Source organism: Podarcis erhardii (assembly GCF_964252035.2).
Source record: "Podarcis erhardii genome assembly, chromosome: 17".
Lineage (NCBI taxonomy): Eukaryota > Metazoa > Chordata > Lepidosauria > Squamata > Lacertidae > Podarcis > Podarcis erhardii.
The window spans coordinates 29,601,001-29,619,729 of record NC_138515.1 but is presented as its reverse complement, the minus strand read 5'-3'; the positions used below and the strand labels follow the sequence as shown (position 1 = coordinate 29,619,729).

Genomic DNA, 18,729 nt, shown 5'->3' with positions numbered 1-18,729 from the left:
GCACGAAGCATCTCCATACCTGTAGCAGGCCAGGATGTGGAACACGTAGCTGACACTGGTGAGGCAGGCAGTGACGGTGGTAAAAAGCCACACACCTGTGGGACAAAGAACCATCACCTGTGTGACCTCATTCTCTCTGTGAGGTCGTATCCTCAGTCAACACAACCTCAAAACTGCTCTGCTTTCACAGGCATGGAAGGTACCAACACGCTTGCAAGCTTCAGAACCCTTTCTCACCACCCTCTTTTTACTTGTGAGTCAGTGTATGGGAAATGCATCCGGAAAACAAAATGTATCAGGAGTTAGTGGTCTGACACAGAGCCCTTCCGGCCTCTGTTCCTGCCCCCTCCCTCGCTCTTGTTAAGTTTTTTGATGGTGTGAGAACAGTCTTTGATGTCCAGAGAAGATTGGGAGGAGGCGAAGCCCCCCCCCCAGCTGCCTTAATCCGTTTGGGTACCTTCTTTCATGTTGGACATTGTTTTGAGAAGGTGAGGCATTGGGAGGGGGCGGCTGATGGATTATCTGCATGTAGCCACTCTGGAAAGTTACACGGGTTATCTATAAAATCAGACAGTATGGGTAGAGTTTCTTTGAAGCTCATGCATGGACTGATCGGCCGCAGGACGGTGCAAACTGAGGCTACCTGGGGGCAGTGCTAGATTTAGGTAAAGAGCCCCCTGACCATTAGGTCCAGTCGTGACCAACTCTAGGGTTGCACAGCTCATGTCGCTTTTTTGGCCAAGGGAGCCGGCATACAGCTTCCGGGTCATGTGGCCAGCATGACTAAGCCGCTTCTGACGAACCAGAGCAGCGCACAGAAACGCCGTTGACCTTCCTGCTGGTACCTATTTATCTACTTGCAATTTGACATGCTTTTGAACTGCTAGGTTGGCAGGAGCAGGGACCAAGCAACAAGAGCTCACCCTGTCGCGGGGATTCAAACCGCCAACCTTCTGATCGGCAAGTCCTAGGCTCTGTGGTTTAACCCACAGCGCCACCTGTGTCCCAGTGCCAGATTTATGTAGAAGCTAAACAAGCTATAGCTTAGGACCCCACTCTCTTGGGGGGCCCCAAAAAAATTAAAGGGGAAAAAACTGGATGTACATTTCCAAAATATAAGATAAAAAACAAATAAAATAAAACCTACATACAGCAACAGTGTTTTGTTTTGTTTTGTTTTGTGTTGTGTAGGTGTGATACAAATTTTAAGGTCTTAGATATATAATAAATGTACCAACCAAGCACGTACATAGATCAGCACAGGAAGACCAACCTGAAATCATTTCTCATTCCCAAACTGTCCCAAATTGACCAAATGTTTTCTCTGCAAGGTCAAAGGAAAATGGAAACGCCTCCCCATTGTCTTTTCCTTCACAAATCCTCTCTTAAGAGTATGTCTGTGTTTGAATAGGGTGAGCCTGTGACTTGACTCAGGAACTAAGTATTTATCATTGCTAAGTATTTATCTTTTACTTTCTTGGGCTCCATGATCACTGCAGATGGTGACAGCAGTCATGAAATTAAAAGACGCCTGCTCCTTGGGAGAAAGGCAATGGCAAACCTAGACAGCGTCTTAAAAAGCAGAGACATCACCTTGCCAGCAAAGGTCCGTATAGTTAAAGCCATGGTTTTCCCAGCAGTGATGTATGGAAGTGAGAGCTGGACCATAAAGAAGGCTGATCGCCGAAGAATTTATGCTTTTGAATTATGGTGCTGGAGGAGACTCTTGAGAGTCCCATGGACTGCAAGAAGATCAAACGTATCCATTCTGAAGGAAATCAGCCCTGAGTGCTCACTGGAAAGACAGATCCTGAAGCTGAGGCTCCAATACTTTGGCCACCTCATGAGAAGAGAAGACTCCCTGGAAAAGACCCTGATGTTGGGAAAGATGGAGGGCCCAAGGAGAAGGGGGCGACAGAGGACGAGATGGTTGGACAGTGTTCTCGAAGCTACAAACATGAGTCTGACCAAACTGCGGGAGGCAGTGGAAGACAGGAGTGCCTGGCGTGCTCTGGTCTATGGGGTCACGAAGAGTCAGACACGACTAAACGACTAAACAACAACAACAAAAGTATTTATCCTTACAAAAGACAGGCCAGGCTCCCCAGGCAATCCAATCCTGACCATTAAGCAGGTAACCTGGCAAACAGGAGGTAAACAAAGCACTCAGATTTCTACTGTAGACCGCCCTTTCTGTGATGTAGGTATGATGTTTCTGGGGGGTGGTCTTGAGCTACAGTGGGCAATTTCTAAAGTCTAGATAAGGGCTTGCATACCATTGTTCTGGGTTCCTCCTCCCTCCTGCGTGTGGTGAGTGAGAACCCTGTTGCAACAGATCAATAAAGATTAGGCTAGCTGCTTTGCTTCTCAATATTCTCTGGTTGGCCTCTGTTATTTTCTCCTACCAATAGGGAACCCACGTAAGCACTCTATGTGGGCTCTTGGATACCCCATAAGGGGAAAAGGGCAGATTTTTGTTTACAACATAGGCTCCTATTTGTTAAGTGCAAATGGCTTTAGATACCTGTTAGGTCCATAAATTACCATATATCATATATTCAACACACAAAAACAGCTACAATTTGTTGTTGACAAAGGACAGCTGGACATATAAAGGGCCCCATTGCCTTCAGTAGCTTAAAAGGTAAAGGGACCCCTGACCATTAGGTCCAGTTGTGGCCCAACTCTGCGGTTGCGTTGCTCATCTCGCTTTATTAGCCGAGGGAGCCACCGTACAGCTTCCAGGTCGTGAGGCCAGCATGACAAAGCCACTTCTGGTGAACCAGAGCAGCGCACGGAAACACCGTTTACCTTCCCGCCAGAGCGGTACCTATTTATCTACTTGCACTTTGACGTGCTTTGGAACTGCTAGGTTGGCAGGAGCAGGGACCGAGCAACAGGAGCTCACCCTGTCCCGAGGATTCGAACTGCCGACCTTCTGATCGGCAAGCCCTAGGCTCTGTGGTTTAACCCACAGTGCCACCCGCATCCCTTCAGTGGCTTAGGGCCTCATCAAACCTAAATCCAGCCTTGCCTGGGGGAGTTGCTTTGCTGCTTCATGGGGGCTTGCAAGTGGCAGATTGAAGTGCTTGTTTGGTATGTATACCCTCTTTGCTGTTTTAGAATAAAATCTTTAATCTTCTCACTCATTTGTGTGTTTTGTATTGCTTCTGAATCTCCGTTTAAAAGAACCACCTTGCCTTTGGCAAGACAGTTAATTTTCCAAACTGGAGGTGAAACTGAAGACATGCAAGAGAGTATGAAAGCAGTCTCCTCTACCAGGCTCACATACCCTGCGTGTGTCTCTCAGCACGTACACACAGCGGCGTAGCATGGGTTGTCAGCACCCGGGGCAAGGCAAGTAATTTGCGCCTCCTAACCCGGGGCAAGGCAAGTAATTTGCGCCCCCTAACCCGGGGCAAGGCAAGTAATTTGCGCCCCTAACCCCTAACCTGCCGCCGCTGCCAGCTTCTTCTTGCTGCTGCCTGGGCTGGTCGGGTGTGGTTCTCTCCCGCGCTCAGCGCTGCGCTGGGCGGCCGCTGCACTGTCCCTCCCCCAGATAGTCCCCTCCCTCGCTCTCTCTCCGCTCCGCACTGCAACACACGCCTGGCACCCTCCCCCTCCACAGTGGGCAGCGACCCGGCAGCTCGGATCAGATTCGCACAGCCAGCACTGCAGTGAGAGAGAGTGAGTGAGCCAGGTAGGGGCAGAGAGCTGCGAGCGCGCCCCCCCAAATGTTGCGCCCGGTGCGGCTGGCACCCCCTGCACCCCCACGCTATGCCACTGCGTACACATTCCTGGCGGTCATTCATGCTGCCTTCTCAGCAGGAAGGGATTCCTGCCTCCTGGCAAGCCTATTAGTTCTAAGGGAAGAGTGGCCAGCCTGGGTATCTCTAGATGTTGCTGGACTCCCTCTCTCTCATCCGCAGCTATTAGCCACATCAGGGAACTGCCATCGCCTCAGGGGCGAGAGGGGCAAAGCCGGATGGATTACAGAGAGCCCCCAAAGATCGTGGGAAGCAGCACCTCCTCAGCGGAGGACAGTAACCACGCCTCCAGTGGAGAGGAGCTTGAGGGCTTGGAGGAGGTGAGGCGGTGCCAGGATACCTTGCCTGGGCAAAGTGGGGAGGAGAGAGGTCCTCCGTTACCCACGTCCTCCTTGCGCAGTAGGCTTCCACGCCAAGAGGGGAGGCGCAGACTGGGCGTCAAGAAACTACTCTGCTGGGGAAGGTTTAAGGACCGCCCACTCACGGATTCTGCCAGTGAATGAGCCAGCCACGGGAGAGTGGCGCTCTGGACAGAGAAAGTTTATTTTGGCATCAAAAGCAAGGCTTCGCAGCCAAGCACAGGGGCATTTGCCTGCTTGCTCTCGAGCAACCCCTTGGTACCATAACAGCTGGGGCTGAAGGCAGTTGGAGTCCAAGAAACATCTAGACTCTAGGGCCACCTGTGTTCTAAGAGTAAAGTAAAAGTATTTTGGGGTGGGATGAAGATTTCTCCAGCCACATACTGAGTGAGGCCTTTGAAGAAGCCTCAGCCTGAACCCAACTTCAAGAGGGCTAAGAGGCAGCAAGAAACATCGTAACTAGACACTGGAAGGACCCAACAGGAGTAAACATAGATCACGGTACCAAAATATAAATATAAATTTGTTTGTTTTGGAACACAAGAAAATCTTTGATTAAAAAAAACTAATTGGAAAAAATAGGACTGAGAGATCTCCTGACGACAGGAATTTGCCCATTATAATCCAGAATCTGATAAGTGCCCCCAAAAACTGTCACCCCAAAGAATAGTTTGGGTCCTCCTGATTGGTATGTGAAGGTGCTGAATTCTAGATCTGATCCTCACTCCCACCTCACCACTGAAACGCATTGTTTGCATTTAATCACTCTGAGAGTTTCCACCTAATCGGCATTCCCCACGCTGTCTGTGGAAAAAGAGCCCAGTTTAAATCGAAGGTACATTATAGTCCGTGTAACATCCATATTCGAACAGCAGACATGGGCTGCCTAAGATATTGATGTCAGCATCGGCAGATGTGACAAGCTCGTGAAATGCAACCAACAACATCATTTTGCCGTCAACACACACATACAAAATAAGTCACACACTGTGCCCTTACCTTCTGTGACGTCAATAAAGTCTTTCAAATGCTCAACCTGGGCAACTACTTCTGTTGTGTTGCTGGAAACAATAACCACATCAAAGGTGGACTTCAGAGCTTTCAGCACTTGTGAGACCATCTTGTAGACATAAAACTCATTCACAACAAACTGGAGGAGAGAAAGGGATAAAAAGCAACAGATAATTTGCAGCAGTTATTCCCAGACAATATTTCACGCTGCTAATCTTCACTAGTGAACCCCTTTAAAGATCTGCAGCCCAAATATGAACAATTCAAGAATCAATGCTCATTGAATGCCATTCTGGACTCACAGCTGTCCATGGAAGCACAGGTCAATTCTGTGTCCAGGGCAGATGTCAACCAGCTCCATCTGGTAAGCAGACTGAGACCCTACCTGCCCGCGGACTGTCTTGCCAGAGTGGCGCATGCTCTAGTTATCTCCCGCAATGCGCTCTACATGCTCTAGTTATCTCCCGCAATGCGCTCTACATGGGGCTACCTTTGAAAGTGACCCAGAAACTACACTTAATCCAGAAGGCAGCTAGACTGGTGACTGGGAGTGGCTGCCGAGACCATATAACACCAGTCCTGAAAGACCTACATTGGCTCCCAGTACATTTCTGAGCACAGTTCAAAGTGTTGGTGCTGACCTTGAAAGCCCTAAACAGCCTCAGCCCAGTATACCTGAAGGAGCGTCTCCACCCCCATCGTTCAGCCCGGACACTGAGGTCCAGCTCCGAGAGCCTTCTGGCAGTTCCCTCACTGCGAGAAGTGAGGCTACAGGGAACCAGGCAGAGGGCCTTCTCAGTAGTGGCACCCGCCCTGTGGAACACCCTCCCATCATATGTCAAGGAAATAACTATCTGAAGTTTTTAATGTTTGATGTTTTATCGTGTTTTTAATATTCTGTTGGAAGCCACCCAGAGTGGCTGGGGAAACCCAGCCAGATGGGTAGGGAATTATTATTAGTAATAATAATAATAATAATAATAATAATAATAATAATAATAATAATAAATTATTATTATTATTATTATTATTATTATTATTATTTTTACAGATATCCCCATGAACAAAGGGCCGTTCCTCTGAAAAGAGGAAGCTGGATCTCTCTCTCTCTCACACACACACACACACACACACACACAGAAAGAGAGAGAGAGAGAGAGAGAGAGAGAGAGAGAGAGAGAGAGAGAGATTAACACATCTGACCCATTGGAAGTCAATAATAATAATAATAATAATAATAATAATAATAATTTATTATTTATACCCCGCCCATCTGGCTGGGCCTCCCCAGCCACTCTGGGCGGCTTCCATAGAAACCAAAAATACAGTAAAATCACACATTAAAAACTACCCTGAACAGGGCTGCCTTCAGATGTCTTCTGAATGTCAGGTAGTTGTTTATCTCTTTGACGTCTGGTGGGAGGGCGTTCCACAGGGCGGGCGCCACTACCGAGAAGACCCTCTGCCTGGTTCCCTGTAGCTTTGCTTCTCGCAATGAGGGAACCGCCAGAAGGGACTTGGAGCTGGACCTCAGTGTCCGGGCTGAGTGATGGGGGTGGAGACGCTCCTTCAGGTATACTGGACCGAGGCCATTTAGGGCTTTCAAGGTCAGCACCAACACTTTGAATTGTGCTCGGAAACGTACTGGGAGCCAATAAATTGAGCTGCTCTTACCTACTCCGGAAAGCCATGTTGTTACTCCAAAACATCTCTCCACCCACCCAGAAAGAAACAGGGAATATTTTATTCACCATGTAGAGGCAGATGAGGGCAAGCACAGCCATGGTGATCATCCTGGTGGGGAACTGAAAATAAGGGTCCCATTCATACACATTCCGCCGGATCCAGGATTTCTGAGGCTGCCTGTTGGTGGGAAAGAACATGTAAAGAGCACTGACGTGACAAGCAAAGGTGGGCTGCAGTATGGGACTGCTCTCAGAAAGTGGTCTAAGGTAAAGGTAAAGGGACCCCTGACCATTAGGTCCAGTCGTGACTGACTCTGGGGTTGCGGCGCTCATCTCGCTTTACTGGCCGAGGGATCTGGCGTACAGCTTCTGGGTCATGTGGCCAGCATGACTAAGCCACTTCTGGTGAACCAGAGCAGCGCACGGAAACGCCGTTTACCTTCCCACCGGAGCGGTATCTATTTATCTACCTGCACTTGATGTGCTTTTGAACTGCTAGGTGGGCAGGAGCAGGGACTGAGCAACGGGAGCTCACCCCGTCGCGGGGATTCAAACCACCAACCTTCTGATCAGCAAGTCCTAGGCTCTGTGGTTTAACCCACAGCACCACCCGCATCTCTATCCATGTATAAGACACCCCCTAACTTTTGACATTATTTTTTAGGGGGTAACCTAGTGTTATACACGGAAAAATACGGTAGGGTTGTGTGTGTGTGTGTGTGTGTGTGTGTGTGTGTGTGTGTGTGTGTGATGGTGAGAGGCACTACAAGGGTGGGGTAATGATTGATTGACAGGAAGTCATATAAACCCCATGAGAACAAATCAGGAAACAGGTTCCCAGGAAGAGACCTCGGTCAACAGATGCTATTTTCTCCTGCCCAGGGATGGTGCGTAAGGTATCATCTAGCCTAGGAAAGGCAAGGGGGAAGACTGAAAATAGGGGCTGTCCCTGGCAGGGGCAGGTGGAGCTTATAAAACCCTCAATGCAGATTCCACTGTTATTATTTTTCTAGACTAAAAAGGCAAATGCCCCTGGGACAGAATGACCCTGCTCACATCAGTGGAGGTTTCCTCATGAGCTGCTGGACATATTGAGCCTGGTGTAGTTCCATGACGGAGGCCTTCTCCTCCTGCAGGGAAAAGAAAAGAGATGCTTCATTATTCCAGGGAACACATCTTTCAGCTGGAAGAGTCCAAAGGAGAGCACACCTTGAAATTAAGAACACGCTAAAGTGTGCTGCGGGTGGCGCTGTGGTCTAAACCACTGAGCCTAGGCCTTGCCGATTAGAAGGTCCGAATCCCTGCGACGGGGTGAGCTCCCGTTGCTCGGTCCCTGCTCCTGCCCACCTAGCAGTTTGAAAGCACGTCAAAGTGCAAGTAGATAAATAGGTACCACTCCGGCAGGAAGGTAAACGGCGTTTCCATGCGCTGCTCAGGTTCACCAGAAGCGGCTTAGTCATGCTGGCCACATGACCCGGAAGCTGTACGCCGGCTCCCTCGGCCAATAAAGCGAGATGAGCACCGCAACCCCAGAGTCGGCCACGACTGGACCTAATGGTCAGGGGTCCCTTTACCTTTTTAAAGCGTCTGGGGACTAATCACATGTTTACAAAATTATTGTTTCTTATTTATTAAATTACTGGCAACTGACTGGCAACTTATGCATTCCTGTGGACTATTTCGGCTGAAAAAAACCTACTGAAAAATCTCCTGGAAACCTTGTCGCAGAAGAAGCCCAATGGGCGAAACATGGATGTATCCTGAGAACTGGTCTATCATCAGCTGCCTGATTCTTACTAAGTAGTTCTGCTTGTTACACTCTCAAGACATAGGACTATGCAGAAGGCAAGTTCGTTTGTTACACTTTTAAGACATAGGATGATGCAGAAGGAAGATATCAGTATGAAATGGCATTGCAAGTTGTAATCGTTGGACTTGACAATCTTTAGACTTGACTATCCTTGGATTTTACAACAATAAAAACATATAGAAGGTTAATAGTAATGTGATATGTTATTGCCATCTGGAACAGTGCTTTGCAATTTTTTGATATGACGATTAGATTACAGTTTTATTATATATAATGTTATGTTACTTTACAGCCAGTTACATGCGTGTTGTGGTATTCATTATTCCAGGGAGCACATCTTTCAGCTGAAAGAGTCCAAAGGAGAGCACACCTTGAAATTAAGAACACGCTAAAGTGTCTGGGGACTAATCACATCTTTACAAAAATTATTTTTTCTTATTTATTAAATTTGCATAGCACCCTATACGCATATAGCATCTGGGGGTGGCTCACAACACAAGGTTACAATATGTAAAACACGAAATACGTAATTAAAATAATCAAAACAAAATACATGATAAAATACATAATAAAAATAGTAAAATAAAATAATAATGAAAATAAATAAATAATAATGAAAATAATCAACAATCGTAACACACTAATAAACAATACACTCCCAACGAAAGCCCCTAAACAATACTCCAGCTCACAAATACATACTAAAATCCAATTTAGCATATACCATTTAAAAACAATTGGTTTTGCTATTTATTTTGCGTTTTTGTGGCTTTTTTGTTGTTGTTTTTTGTGAGTGTGTGGAACCCTGTTCAGCTACGGATTGGTTGATTGTGTGACGGCAGTACACAGTTTATTGCTTTCATTTTATGGATCAATGGTCTCATTAGACAGTATGTTAAATTGCTGTTTTAGGGGTTGTTTTTAAAAGTCTGGAACGGATTAATGTGTTTTGCATTACTTTCTATGGGAAAGCGCGTCTTGGTTTTGGAACGCTTTGGTTTTGGAACGGACTTCTGGAACGGATCAAGTTTGAGAACCAAGGTACCACTGTACTACAAGGCTAAAACTAGCCTATCCAAGCTCCCTCTTACGCTGCAAAGGGATGGCAATCTGGTGAAATCACTATGAGGAAGGAAGGATAATATCTAATAAAGAAGAAGAAGAGAAGAAGAGTTTGGATTTGATATCCCGCTTTATCACTACCCTAAGGAGTCTCAAAGCGGCTAACAATCTCCTCTCCCCCACAACAAACACTCTGTGAGGTGAGTGGGGCTGAGAGACTTCAGAGAAGTGTGACTGGCCCAAGGTCACCCAGCAGCTGCATGTGGAGGAGCGGAGACGCAAACCCGGTCCACCGCTCTTAACCACTACACCACACTGGCTCTCATAAAGATGTTCCCTCCTAGAATCTAATCAAATCCCAACTTTTATATCAGAAATGTTCCAGGTTACCTTTTGTCCTGCTGCTTTTTCTCTGTAGTGCAGGAGTGAAAGCAGCAATACTGACGTAACATTGAGGCAACATCGCAGAACAACCAATAAAGCAGAATCGTGTGTGGACAGTTCAGTACAAATCCACTCCTAATACATTATTATTATTATTATTATTATTATTATTATTATTATTATTATTATTTCAGTGACTGGCAGGAGATTGCTCTTCCCAAAGGAAAAATCAAAAAGACCAGTGGTACATGTGTAAGACAAGCCTGCTAGCACAGTTAAGAATGCTATGCTGGTCCTCTTCCAGAGTTCATTATATAAGTGTAAAGAATAAAAAGGGAGAAATTGATGCTGAAATACTCACACTTAGAGGAGGCAGCTGGAGTCGGCCCCGTGACGCTTTCACAAACATATGGACAAATCTGCCTAGCAGGAAAACCTGGCAGAGCAAGGAAGGCCAGTAAAAAATAATATTTTCATATTCCCCAATGATCTGCGCAGAAAAAAATGTGGATTAAAAGGGTTATCTGTTGGCACTGCAAATATTCAGTTGTATGCCCCAAGTAGGGACGCGGGTGGCACTGTGGGTCAAACCACAGAGCTTAGGACTTGCCGATCAGAAGGTTGGCAGTTCGAATTCCCATGACAGGGTGAGCTCCCATTGCTCGGTCCCTGCTCCTGCCAACCTAGCAGTTCGAAAGCACATCAAATTGCAAGTAGATAAATAGGTACCGCTCCGGCGGAAAGGTAAATGGCATTTCCGTGCACTGCTCTGGTTCGCCAGAAGCGGCTTAGTCATGCTGGCCACATGACCCGGAAGCTGTACGCCGACTCCCTTGGCCAATAAAGCGAGATGAGCACCGCAACCCCAGAGTCGGTCACGACTGGACCTAATGGTCAGGGGCCCCTTTACCTTCACTATGCCCCAAGTAGAGTCCCAAATATTCCCCACTCAGACCTTAAAACCACAATGCTATCCCGTCAGCCCATGGCGGTCTGTTTTCAACAGTGTTCAACAAACTGCTCAACAAAGTACTGAGTGTGCTTTAGTGTGTTAGGCTACCGGCTCACAGAGCCAATGAGAAGCTACAAGAGTGTCGCCATGCCTGGCATTCTGCCCACACTAAGCCTCCCAGTTGGCCAATGGTGTTGGTTTGTCTGCTAAAAAACACTATGATTGTGCAACCTGAATTTGCCAGTATATAACTGAATCCCGCCGGGGAGAAAGGTAACAATCTGTACTCTGAAAGCGCCCTCATTCATAGTATATGACTAAACTCCTGAAAAAGGCTAAAAACAATGTCCTTGATAAGTATTTGTGATGTCAAACATCTTAGTATTATTGCCTAGCCCGAAACTCACTTGTCCATGTGGGCACTGCACAATGTTCATGGCTATGATGGCAAACCTGTAAAATAAAATTAAAAAGGAGATATACGATGGCATATATCAGTCTCCCCCAACCTTGTGCTTTGTGGATTGTAGAGGAGATATTAACTGAGGCAATTCACAGGTGCCACAGGAGAAACAAAGGTGTCTGTGGGCACTGCATTGGCATCCCTGGCCATGCATTAACCCCCTGGACGCAGGCAGAACATTATATGATGCTTCTCTCAATACCTCCAGCTTCCCCACATGCCCATCACACCCACGAGTGCCATTCCGGCCAGTTACTGTATTTTTCGCTCTATAAGACTCACTTTTTCCCTCCTAAAAAGTAAGGGGAAATGTGTGCTTGTCTTATGGAGCGAATACAGGGGGGAGGCAGGCAGAAAAAGCCCCCAAGAGCCGCACACAAGCTCCATGTGGCTCTTGCGGGCTTTTCCCCAGGAGGGAGAAGGGACTGACGCGGCCAGTCAGTCCCTTGTCCCTCCTCGTAGAAAAGCCTGCAGGAGCTGGGCTCTTCTTAAAGGGTGTGCGGCTCCTGTGAGCTTTTGCGCAAAAGCTGTGCACCCTTTAAAGGGTGCGCAGCTTCTGCTGGCTTTTCTACGGGCTTTTCCCTTCTCCCTCCTCGTAGAAAAGCCTGCGGGAGCCGCATGCTCCTTAAAGGGTGCGCAGCTCCTGTGGGCTTTTGCGGGAGGTGGGGGAATTGCCATAGCCGTGCGCAGCCTCTCCTGGCTGGAGAGGTTGCACGCGGCTAAAGAGGAAGCCAGGACAGTGAGTGGGATCCCGCTGGCTTTGCTCTTTGGGACTGGGCGGGGGGGAATCCGGGCTTCCCCCTGCAGCCCCGAGAAGCTCTTTGGGGCTGGGGGGGGAATATATTTTTTTTTCTTGATTTCCCCCTCTAAAAACTAGGTGCGCCTTATGGTCAGGTGCACCTTATGGAGCGAAAAATACGGTATCTCAAGCTGCTCACCAACTTCCTGTGTAAAGGAATCCAAGCGTGGCCCCCACGATCGAGAAATTTGTGGACAGGCAAGCAAAGAAAGGATAGGAGGAAAGGCCCACTTCCAGGGCACCAGTGAGAAGAACAAAGGCTGTAAGAAGATGAAAACAGATCATTCGAACCTCATATTAGGAAAGTCCAATGGGGGTAAACAAATGATGATTATTTTATCATTTATTAAATATGTATACCGCCCTATACCCGCAGGTCTCTGGGCTATTCACAACATAAAATCCCAACCTAAAAACACAAAATACATAATAAAAATTAGAACAAGAACAACCTAATAATCCCCCCACACACACCCTTCCCCAATACATTTTTAAAAGGCATTAGATGTCAATCAGCCAAAGGCCTGGTTAAAGAGGAACGTTTTTGCCTGCTGCCTAAAGGTAATATAATATAAACACAGACAACTGGGAAACTTTGCAGCATGTTATCTCTCTGTCTGTATCTGTCATGGCTTTTGCTGGTGGTCAACAAAAGAGGTTTAAAGACAGTCTCAAGGCAAATGTAAAAAAAATGTAGTATATACACTGACAACTGGGAAACACTGGCCTACGAGCACTCCAATTGGAGAACAGCATTAACCAAAGGTGTCATGGGCTTTGAAGACGCTCAAACTCAGGATGAAAAGGAGAAATGTGCTAAGAGGAAGGCATGTTTGGCAAATCCACACCGTGATCAGCTCCTATCCAGAAACCTATGTCCCCACTGTGGTAGGACGTGTGGAATTGGCCTCCACAGTCACTTACGGACTCCCTGTTAAGACTGTGTTCATGGAAGACAATCATGGAAGACAATCTTACTTGGCTACGAGTGATCGCCAAAGAAGAAGAATGTTGCATAATGAAGGCACCAGCCAAAGCTCGCTGGGGAGAGCATTCCACAAACAGGGAGCGATTGCAGAAAAGGCCAGTCCTTGTGTTGTCACCCTCTGGAGGAATTTCATATTAGGGAGGTTCATAGCTTGGTGGTGGAGCACAGATGGAAGCTGTAATCCAGGGGTCAGCAAGCTGTGGCCCATGAAGGCAGTGGCGTAGCGTGGGGGGTGCAGGGGGGCTGGCCGCACCAGGCGCAACATCTGGGGGTTAGGGGGCGCAAATCCACGGGTTAGGGGGTGCAAATTACTTGCCTTGCCCCGGGTGCTGACAACCCACGCTATGCCACTGCATGAAGGTCATTTGACTGGCCCACAAGACACCCCTAAACCGAGTGGCCTGCTCATGCGCTGCACTAAACCTGCGCGGTGCAGGGACTCGCTTCCATGGCGCTGAAAATCGTGTCTGCACAGCCGCTGAAAATTATGGGCAAGCGTGCTCATGCGTGTGCACGATCCGGCCCACAGAGGGATCTCCATGCGACTGATCCATGATAAACCTTTCTGACCCCTTCTATGGTCCAACATATCTGAAGGGCAGCAGCTTGGGGACACACAGCTTCCTCAGCCAGGGACTCGATGAAGACCCCTAACTGATTTATGCAGCAGGCTGGCATTTCTCAGCAGGGGCCTCTTACCTTTTGCCCATCTGAACTTGCTGGGCAGTGGGAGGTAGTCTTCCGAGAAGAGAATCATGACTTTGTTGGCTGTAGCTCCAAAGGCAAAGCCCAGGGACCACCGATTGCTGAATGCCCCCGCAAAATCCAAGGGTCTGTGAACAAAAAGACATGCATAGAATCATAGAATCCTAGAGTTGGAAGAGACCACAAGGGCCATCGAGTCCAACCCCCTGCCAAGCAGGAAACACCATCAGAGCACTCCTGACATAAGGTTGTCAAGCCTCTGCTTAAAGACCTCCAAAGAAGGAGACTCCACCACACGCCTTGGCAGCAAATTCCACTGTCGAACAGCTCTTACTGTCAGGAAGTTCTTCCTAATGTTTAGGTGGAATCTTTTTTCTTGTAGTTTGGAACCATTGCTCCGTGTCCGCTTCTCTGGAGCAGCAGAAAACAACCTTTCTCCCTCCTCTATGTGACATCCTTTTATATATTTGAACATGGCTATCATATCACCCCTTAACCTCCTCTTCTCCAGGCTAAACATGCCCAGCTCCCTTAGCCGTTCCTCATAAGGCATCGTTTCCAGGCCTTGGACCATTTTGGTTGCCCGCCTTTGGACACGTTCCAGTTTGTCAGTGTCCTTCTTGAACTGTGGTGCCGAGAACTGGACACATTTCTCCCTGTTATTCATCTTGTTTGTTTTGGCCCAGTTCTCTAATCTGTCAAGGTCGTTTTGAAGTGTGATCCTGTCCTCTGGGGTGTTAGCCACCCCTCCCAGTTTGGTGTCATCTGCTAATTTGATCAGGATGCCCTTGAGTCCATCATCCAAGTTGTTGATAAAGATGTTGAATAAGACCGGCCCCAAGACAGAACCCTGTGGCACCCCACTAGTCACTCTTCTCCAGAATGAAGAGGAACCATTGATGAGCACCCTTTGGGTTCGGTCAGTCAGCCAGTTACAAATCCACTGAGTGGTAGCATAGTCAAGACCGCATTTTACCAGCTTCTTTACAAGAATATCATGGGGCACCTTGTCAAATGCCTTGCTGAAATCAAGGTAGGCTACATCCACTGCGTTCCCTTCATCTACCAGGCTTGTAATTCTGTCAAAAAATGAGATCAGGTTAGTCTGACATGACTTATTTTTCAGAAATCCATGCTGACTATTGGTATCACAGCATTCCTTTCTAGGTGCTCACAGACTGTTTGCTTAATGATCTGCTCCAGAATCTTCCCTGCTATTGATGTCAGACTGACTGGGCGGTAATTATTTGGGTCCTCTCTTTTCCCCTTTTTGAAAATAGGGACAACATTTGCCCTCCTCCAGTCTGCCGGGACTTCGCCTGTTCTCCAGGAATTCTCAAAGATGACTGCCAGTGGTTCTGAGATCACATCTGCCAGTTCTTTTAATACTCTTGGATGCAGTTCATCTGGCCCTGGAGACTTGAATACATCTAAACTAGCCAAGTATTCTTGTACTATCTCCTTAGTTATTCTGGGCTGTGTTTCCTCTGCTGAATCATTTGCTCCAAATTCTTCAGGTCGGGCATTGTTTTCTTTATCGGAGAAGACTGAGGCAAAGAAGGCATTGAGGAGTTCAGCCCTTTCTGTGTCCCCTGTTTGCATTTCACCATCTTCTCCTCTGAGTGACCCCACTGTTTCTTTGTTCTTCCTTTTGCTACGAACATACCCATAAAAGCCTTTTTTGTTGTTTTTAACCTCTCTAGCAAACCTGAGTTCATTCTGTGCTTTAGCTTTTCTGACTTTGTGTCTACATGTGCTGGCTATTTGTTTGAATTCCTCTTTGGTGGTTTCCCCCCTTTTCCATTTTTTGTACACATCCTTTTTTAATCTTAACTCAGTTAAAAGTTCTTTAGATAGCCACCCTGGCTTCTTTAGGCACCTTCCATGTTTCCATCTCATTGGTATTGCCTGAAGTTGTGCTTTTACAGCATGCTCCATGGGAAAGTAACAGCAACCCACTAGCAGGTGGGTGGCCTCTTCAGGGTGGTTAAAATAACAAGCAACTATTATCATGGTTATCTTTACTTCAGTTACAATGTATTTCCATTTACAGTCATGCCATGGTTCTCGAATGCCTTGGTACAATGGACGCTCGGGTTGCAAACATGATTCGTGCGGGTTGCACGTTCACAACCCACAGCGTTCGCAACCCGCAGCGGTGCATCTACACATGCGCGGTTGTGATTCAGTGCTTCTGCACATGCGCAAAGCATGATTTGGCACTTCTGCGCATGCGCAACTGCTGAAACCCAGAAGTAACCCTTTCTGGTACTTCCGGGTTTTGGCAGTCCGTAAACCGAAAAAACACAACCTGAAGTGTCTGTACCCCGAGGTATGACTGTACTTGCACGTTTTGGCTCCCGAAAGCCACAAACCCGGAAATAAGTGTTCCGGTTTGCACAGGGCCTTCTTGGTAGTGGCACCCACCCTGTGGAATGCCCTCCCATCAGATGTCAAAGAAATAAACACATATCTGACTTTTAGAAGACATCTGAAGGCAGTCCTGTTTAGGGGAGTTTTTAATGTTTGATGTTTTATCACTTTACAGTGGTACCTCGGGTTAAGTACTTAATTCGTTCCGGAGGTCCGTTCTTAACCTGAAACTGTTCTTAACCTGAAGCACCGCTTTAGCTAATGGGGCGTCCTGCTGCAGCTGCGCCACTGGAGCACGATTTCTGTTCTTATCCTGAAGCAAAGTTCTTAACCTGAAGCACTATTTCTGGGTTAGTGGAGTGTGTAACCTGAAGCATATGTAACCTGAAGCGTATTTTACCCGAGGTACCACTGTATTGTTATTATTAATAATATTCTGTTGGGAGCCACCCAGAGTGGCTGAGGAAACCCAAGCAGATGGGTGGGGTATTATTATTAATAATAATAATAATAATAATAATAATAATAATAATAATATTAGCAATACAACTAGTGTTGGTAAAAGAATTAACCAGTGGGAAATAAAGCAATTATACAGGGCACACACATCAGTTCTTCTGCCAAGTTTTCTGCACTCCTTTTTCTCCAGCCTAAACCCTTTTGCTGTGAACCAGTGGCCAAAGGTGCTCTGAGGCAATGGTCTCATTGTGACCAGTTTACGGTTACCGCAGCAAAGTGCCTTTCAGGGAGACTCACATGACCATTCCGCATCTCCTGTTGAGAAGAGGCCATTTTTCATCTAGCCGGCTTCTCCTAGCTCTTTTTTCAAGGCAGGACAGCACCACAATGATGACAATCTACAAGAGGAGGGAAAATGAATGCAGACATATCAAGGGATAGACTACCAGCCAATTGCGAGTTGGCAGCCTGATTACTCAACTTACTGATGGAAGAAGTGAACAATGCAGGAAGAGTTCCATGTCCACTGAACTTGTGCAGGTTTCATTTTTCAGTTGCCTGCTCAGGAAACACAAATGAAGATTAAAAAATTATCTGAAAGCTAGATGAAGATTCCATTTCCCTTAAGGTCGTTTCATAAGCTCTGGAGCTGGAGAAAATCTCGACAACGGCTAAGCTACATCTGCCATGAACAATGATCTTATGCTTTTGGAAAGAAATTGCTTGAGAAGCCATCTTCAGGGGCAACAAATAGGCAATAGATCTAGCGTATTTTTCGCTCTGTAGGATGCACCGGACCATAGGAGGGGGAGAACAGGGGGGGGGGGAATTCTCCCCCTCTCTGCTCAGCGCCCCTTCAGCGAAGCGGCAGGAGAAATGGAGCCTCTTCCATTTCTCCTCCCGCTTCGCTGAAGGGGCGCTGCGCAGAGGGGGGAAAATGTGCAGCACCTCTCCAGCAAAGCAAAGCCTGGAGAGCAAGAGGGATCGGTGTGCACCGACCCTTCTCACTCTCCAGGATTCAGGAGGCTATCCACAAGCCTTCGGAGCACAGCGGGAACTCCTGCTGCGCTCCGAAGGCTTGTGGATAGCTGCCTGAAGCCCCCAGAGCACAGCCTTTGAAGCCTCTGCAGAAGAGCAGGGTGCCTTCACCCCGCTGCCCTGCGGAGGCTTTACGCAGCTAACCCCAAGCTAGAACAGCAGGGTGCCTTCACGCTGCGCAGCGCTCCCTCTCCCTGTTCTGGCTTTGAGCTTAGCCGCACAGCCTGCATTCGCTCTATAGGACGCACACACGTTTACCCTTAATTTTTGGAGGGGGGGGAAGTGTGTCCTATAGAGCGAAAAATACGGTAGATTGTGTGTGGACTACATAGAAAAAAATGAGAATAGCAGGTAAAGCTACTTGGCTGTCAAAAGATAGGTAATGCACAGATGTCTCCAATCTGCATGTGTGGGTTTGAGTAATGCAGGGTGTAATAAACTAAAATCTGCCCTTATTCCCTTATGGGGGACACAAGACCCCTTACAGAGTCCTTTGCAGGTTCTCCATCGGTCGGAGAAAATAACAGAGGCCAACCAGAGAATACTGAGAAGCAAAGCAGCTAGTAAGCCTGATCTTTACTGAACTGTTGCAACAGGGTGCCCCCTTCACATGCAGGAGAAGGAGGAGTTCCCTGAACGAAGGTGTGCCCACCCTTATATAGACATTTTAAATTGCCCACCCTGGAGTCCAAGTCCACCCCCAGACACATCATACTTACATCACAGAAAGGGTGGTCTACAACAGAAATCTGAGTGCATTGTTTACCTCCTGTCTGGCAGGTTACCTGTTAATGCTTACTTGATTGGATACCCTGGGGAGCCTGGCCAGTCTTTTGTAATGATAAATACTTAGTTCCTGAGCCAGGTCATAGAC

At 47.4% G+C, this 18,729-nt stretch overlaps 2 protein-coding genes across 4 annotated transcripts in view; both read right to left on the bottom strand.

Annotated features, from left to right (window-relative positions):
• LOC309332179 (stimulated by retinoic acid gene 6 protein-like) overlaps window positions 1–18,729 on the bottom strand; it is a 198,113-nt gene that overhangs the window by 119,224 nt on the left and 60,160 nt on the right. The window lies entirely within an intron of this gene.
• The window catches only part of LOC309332196 (stimulated by retinoic acid gene 6 protein-like), a 29,640-nt gene that overhangs the window by 8,847 nt on the left and 2,064 nt on the right, over window positions 1–18,729 (bottom strand). For both annotated transcript variants that reach the window (XM_081845169.1, XM_081845168.1), the window contains exons 2-11: window positions 17,303–17,375; window positions 17,115–17,215; window positions 13,980–14,113; window positions 12,432–12,552; window positions 11,438–11,483; window positions 10,440–10,568; window positions 7,879–7,952; window positions 6,889–7,000; window positions 5,126–5,276; window positions 20–95 (exon numbers count right to left, since the gene is read on the bottom strand). In XM_081845169.1, the coding sequence (XP_081701295.1) occupies window positions 20–95; window positions 5,126–5,276; window positions 6,889–7,000; window positions 7,879–7,952; window positions 10,440–10,568; window positions 11,438–11,483; window positions 12,432–12,552; window positions 13,980–14,113; window positions 17,115–17,215; window positions 17,303–17,375 (1,017 nt within the window). The remainder of the gene's footprint in view (window positions 1–19; window positions 96–5,125; window positions 5,277–6,888; window positions 7,001–7,878; window positions 7,953–10,439; window positions 10,569–11,437; window positions 11,484–12,431; window positions 12,553–13,979; window positions 14,114–17,114; window positions 17,216–17,302; window positions 17,376–18,729) is intronic.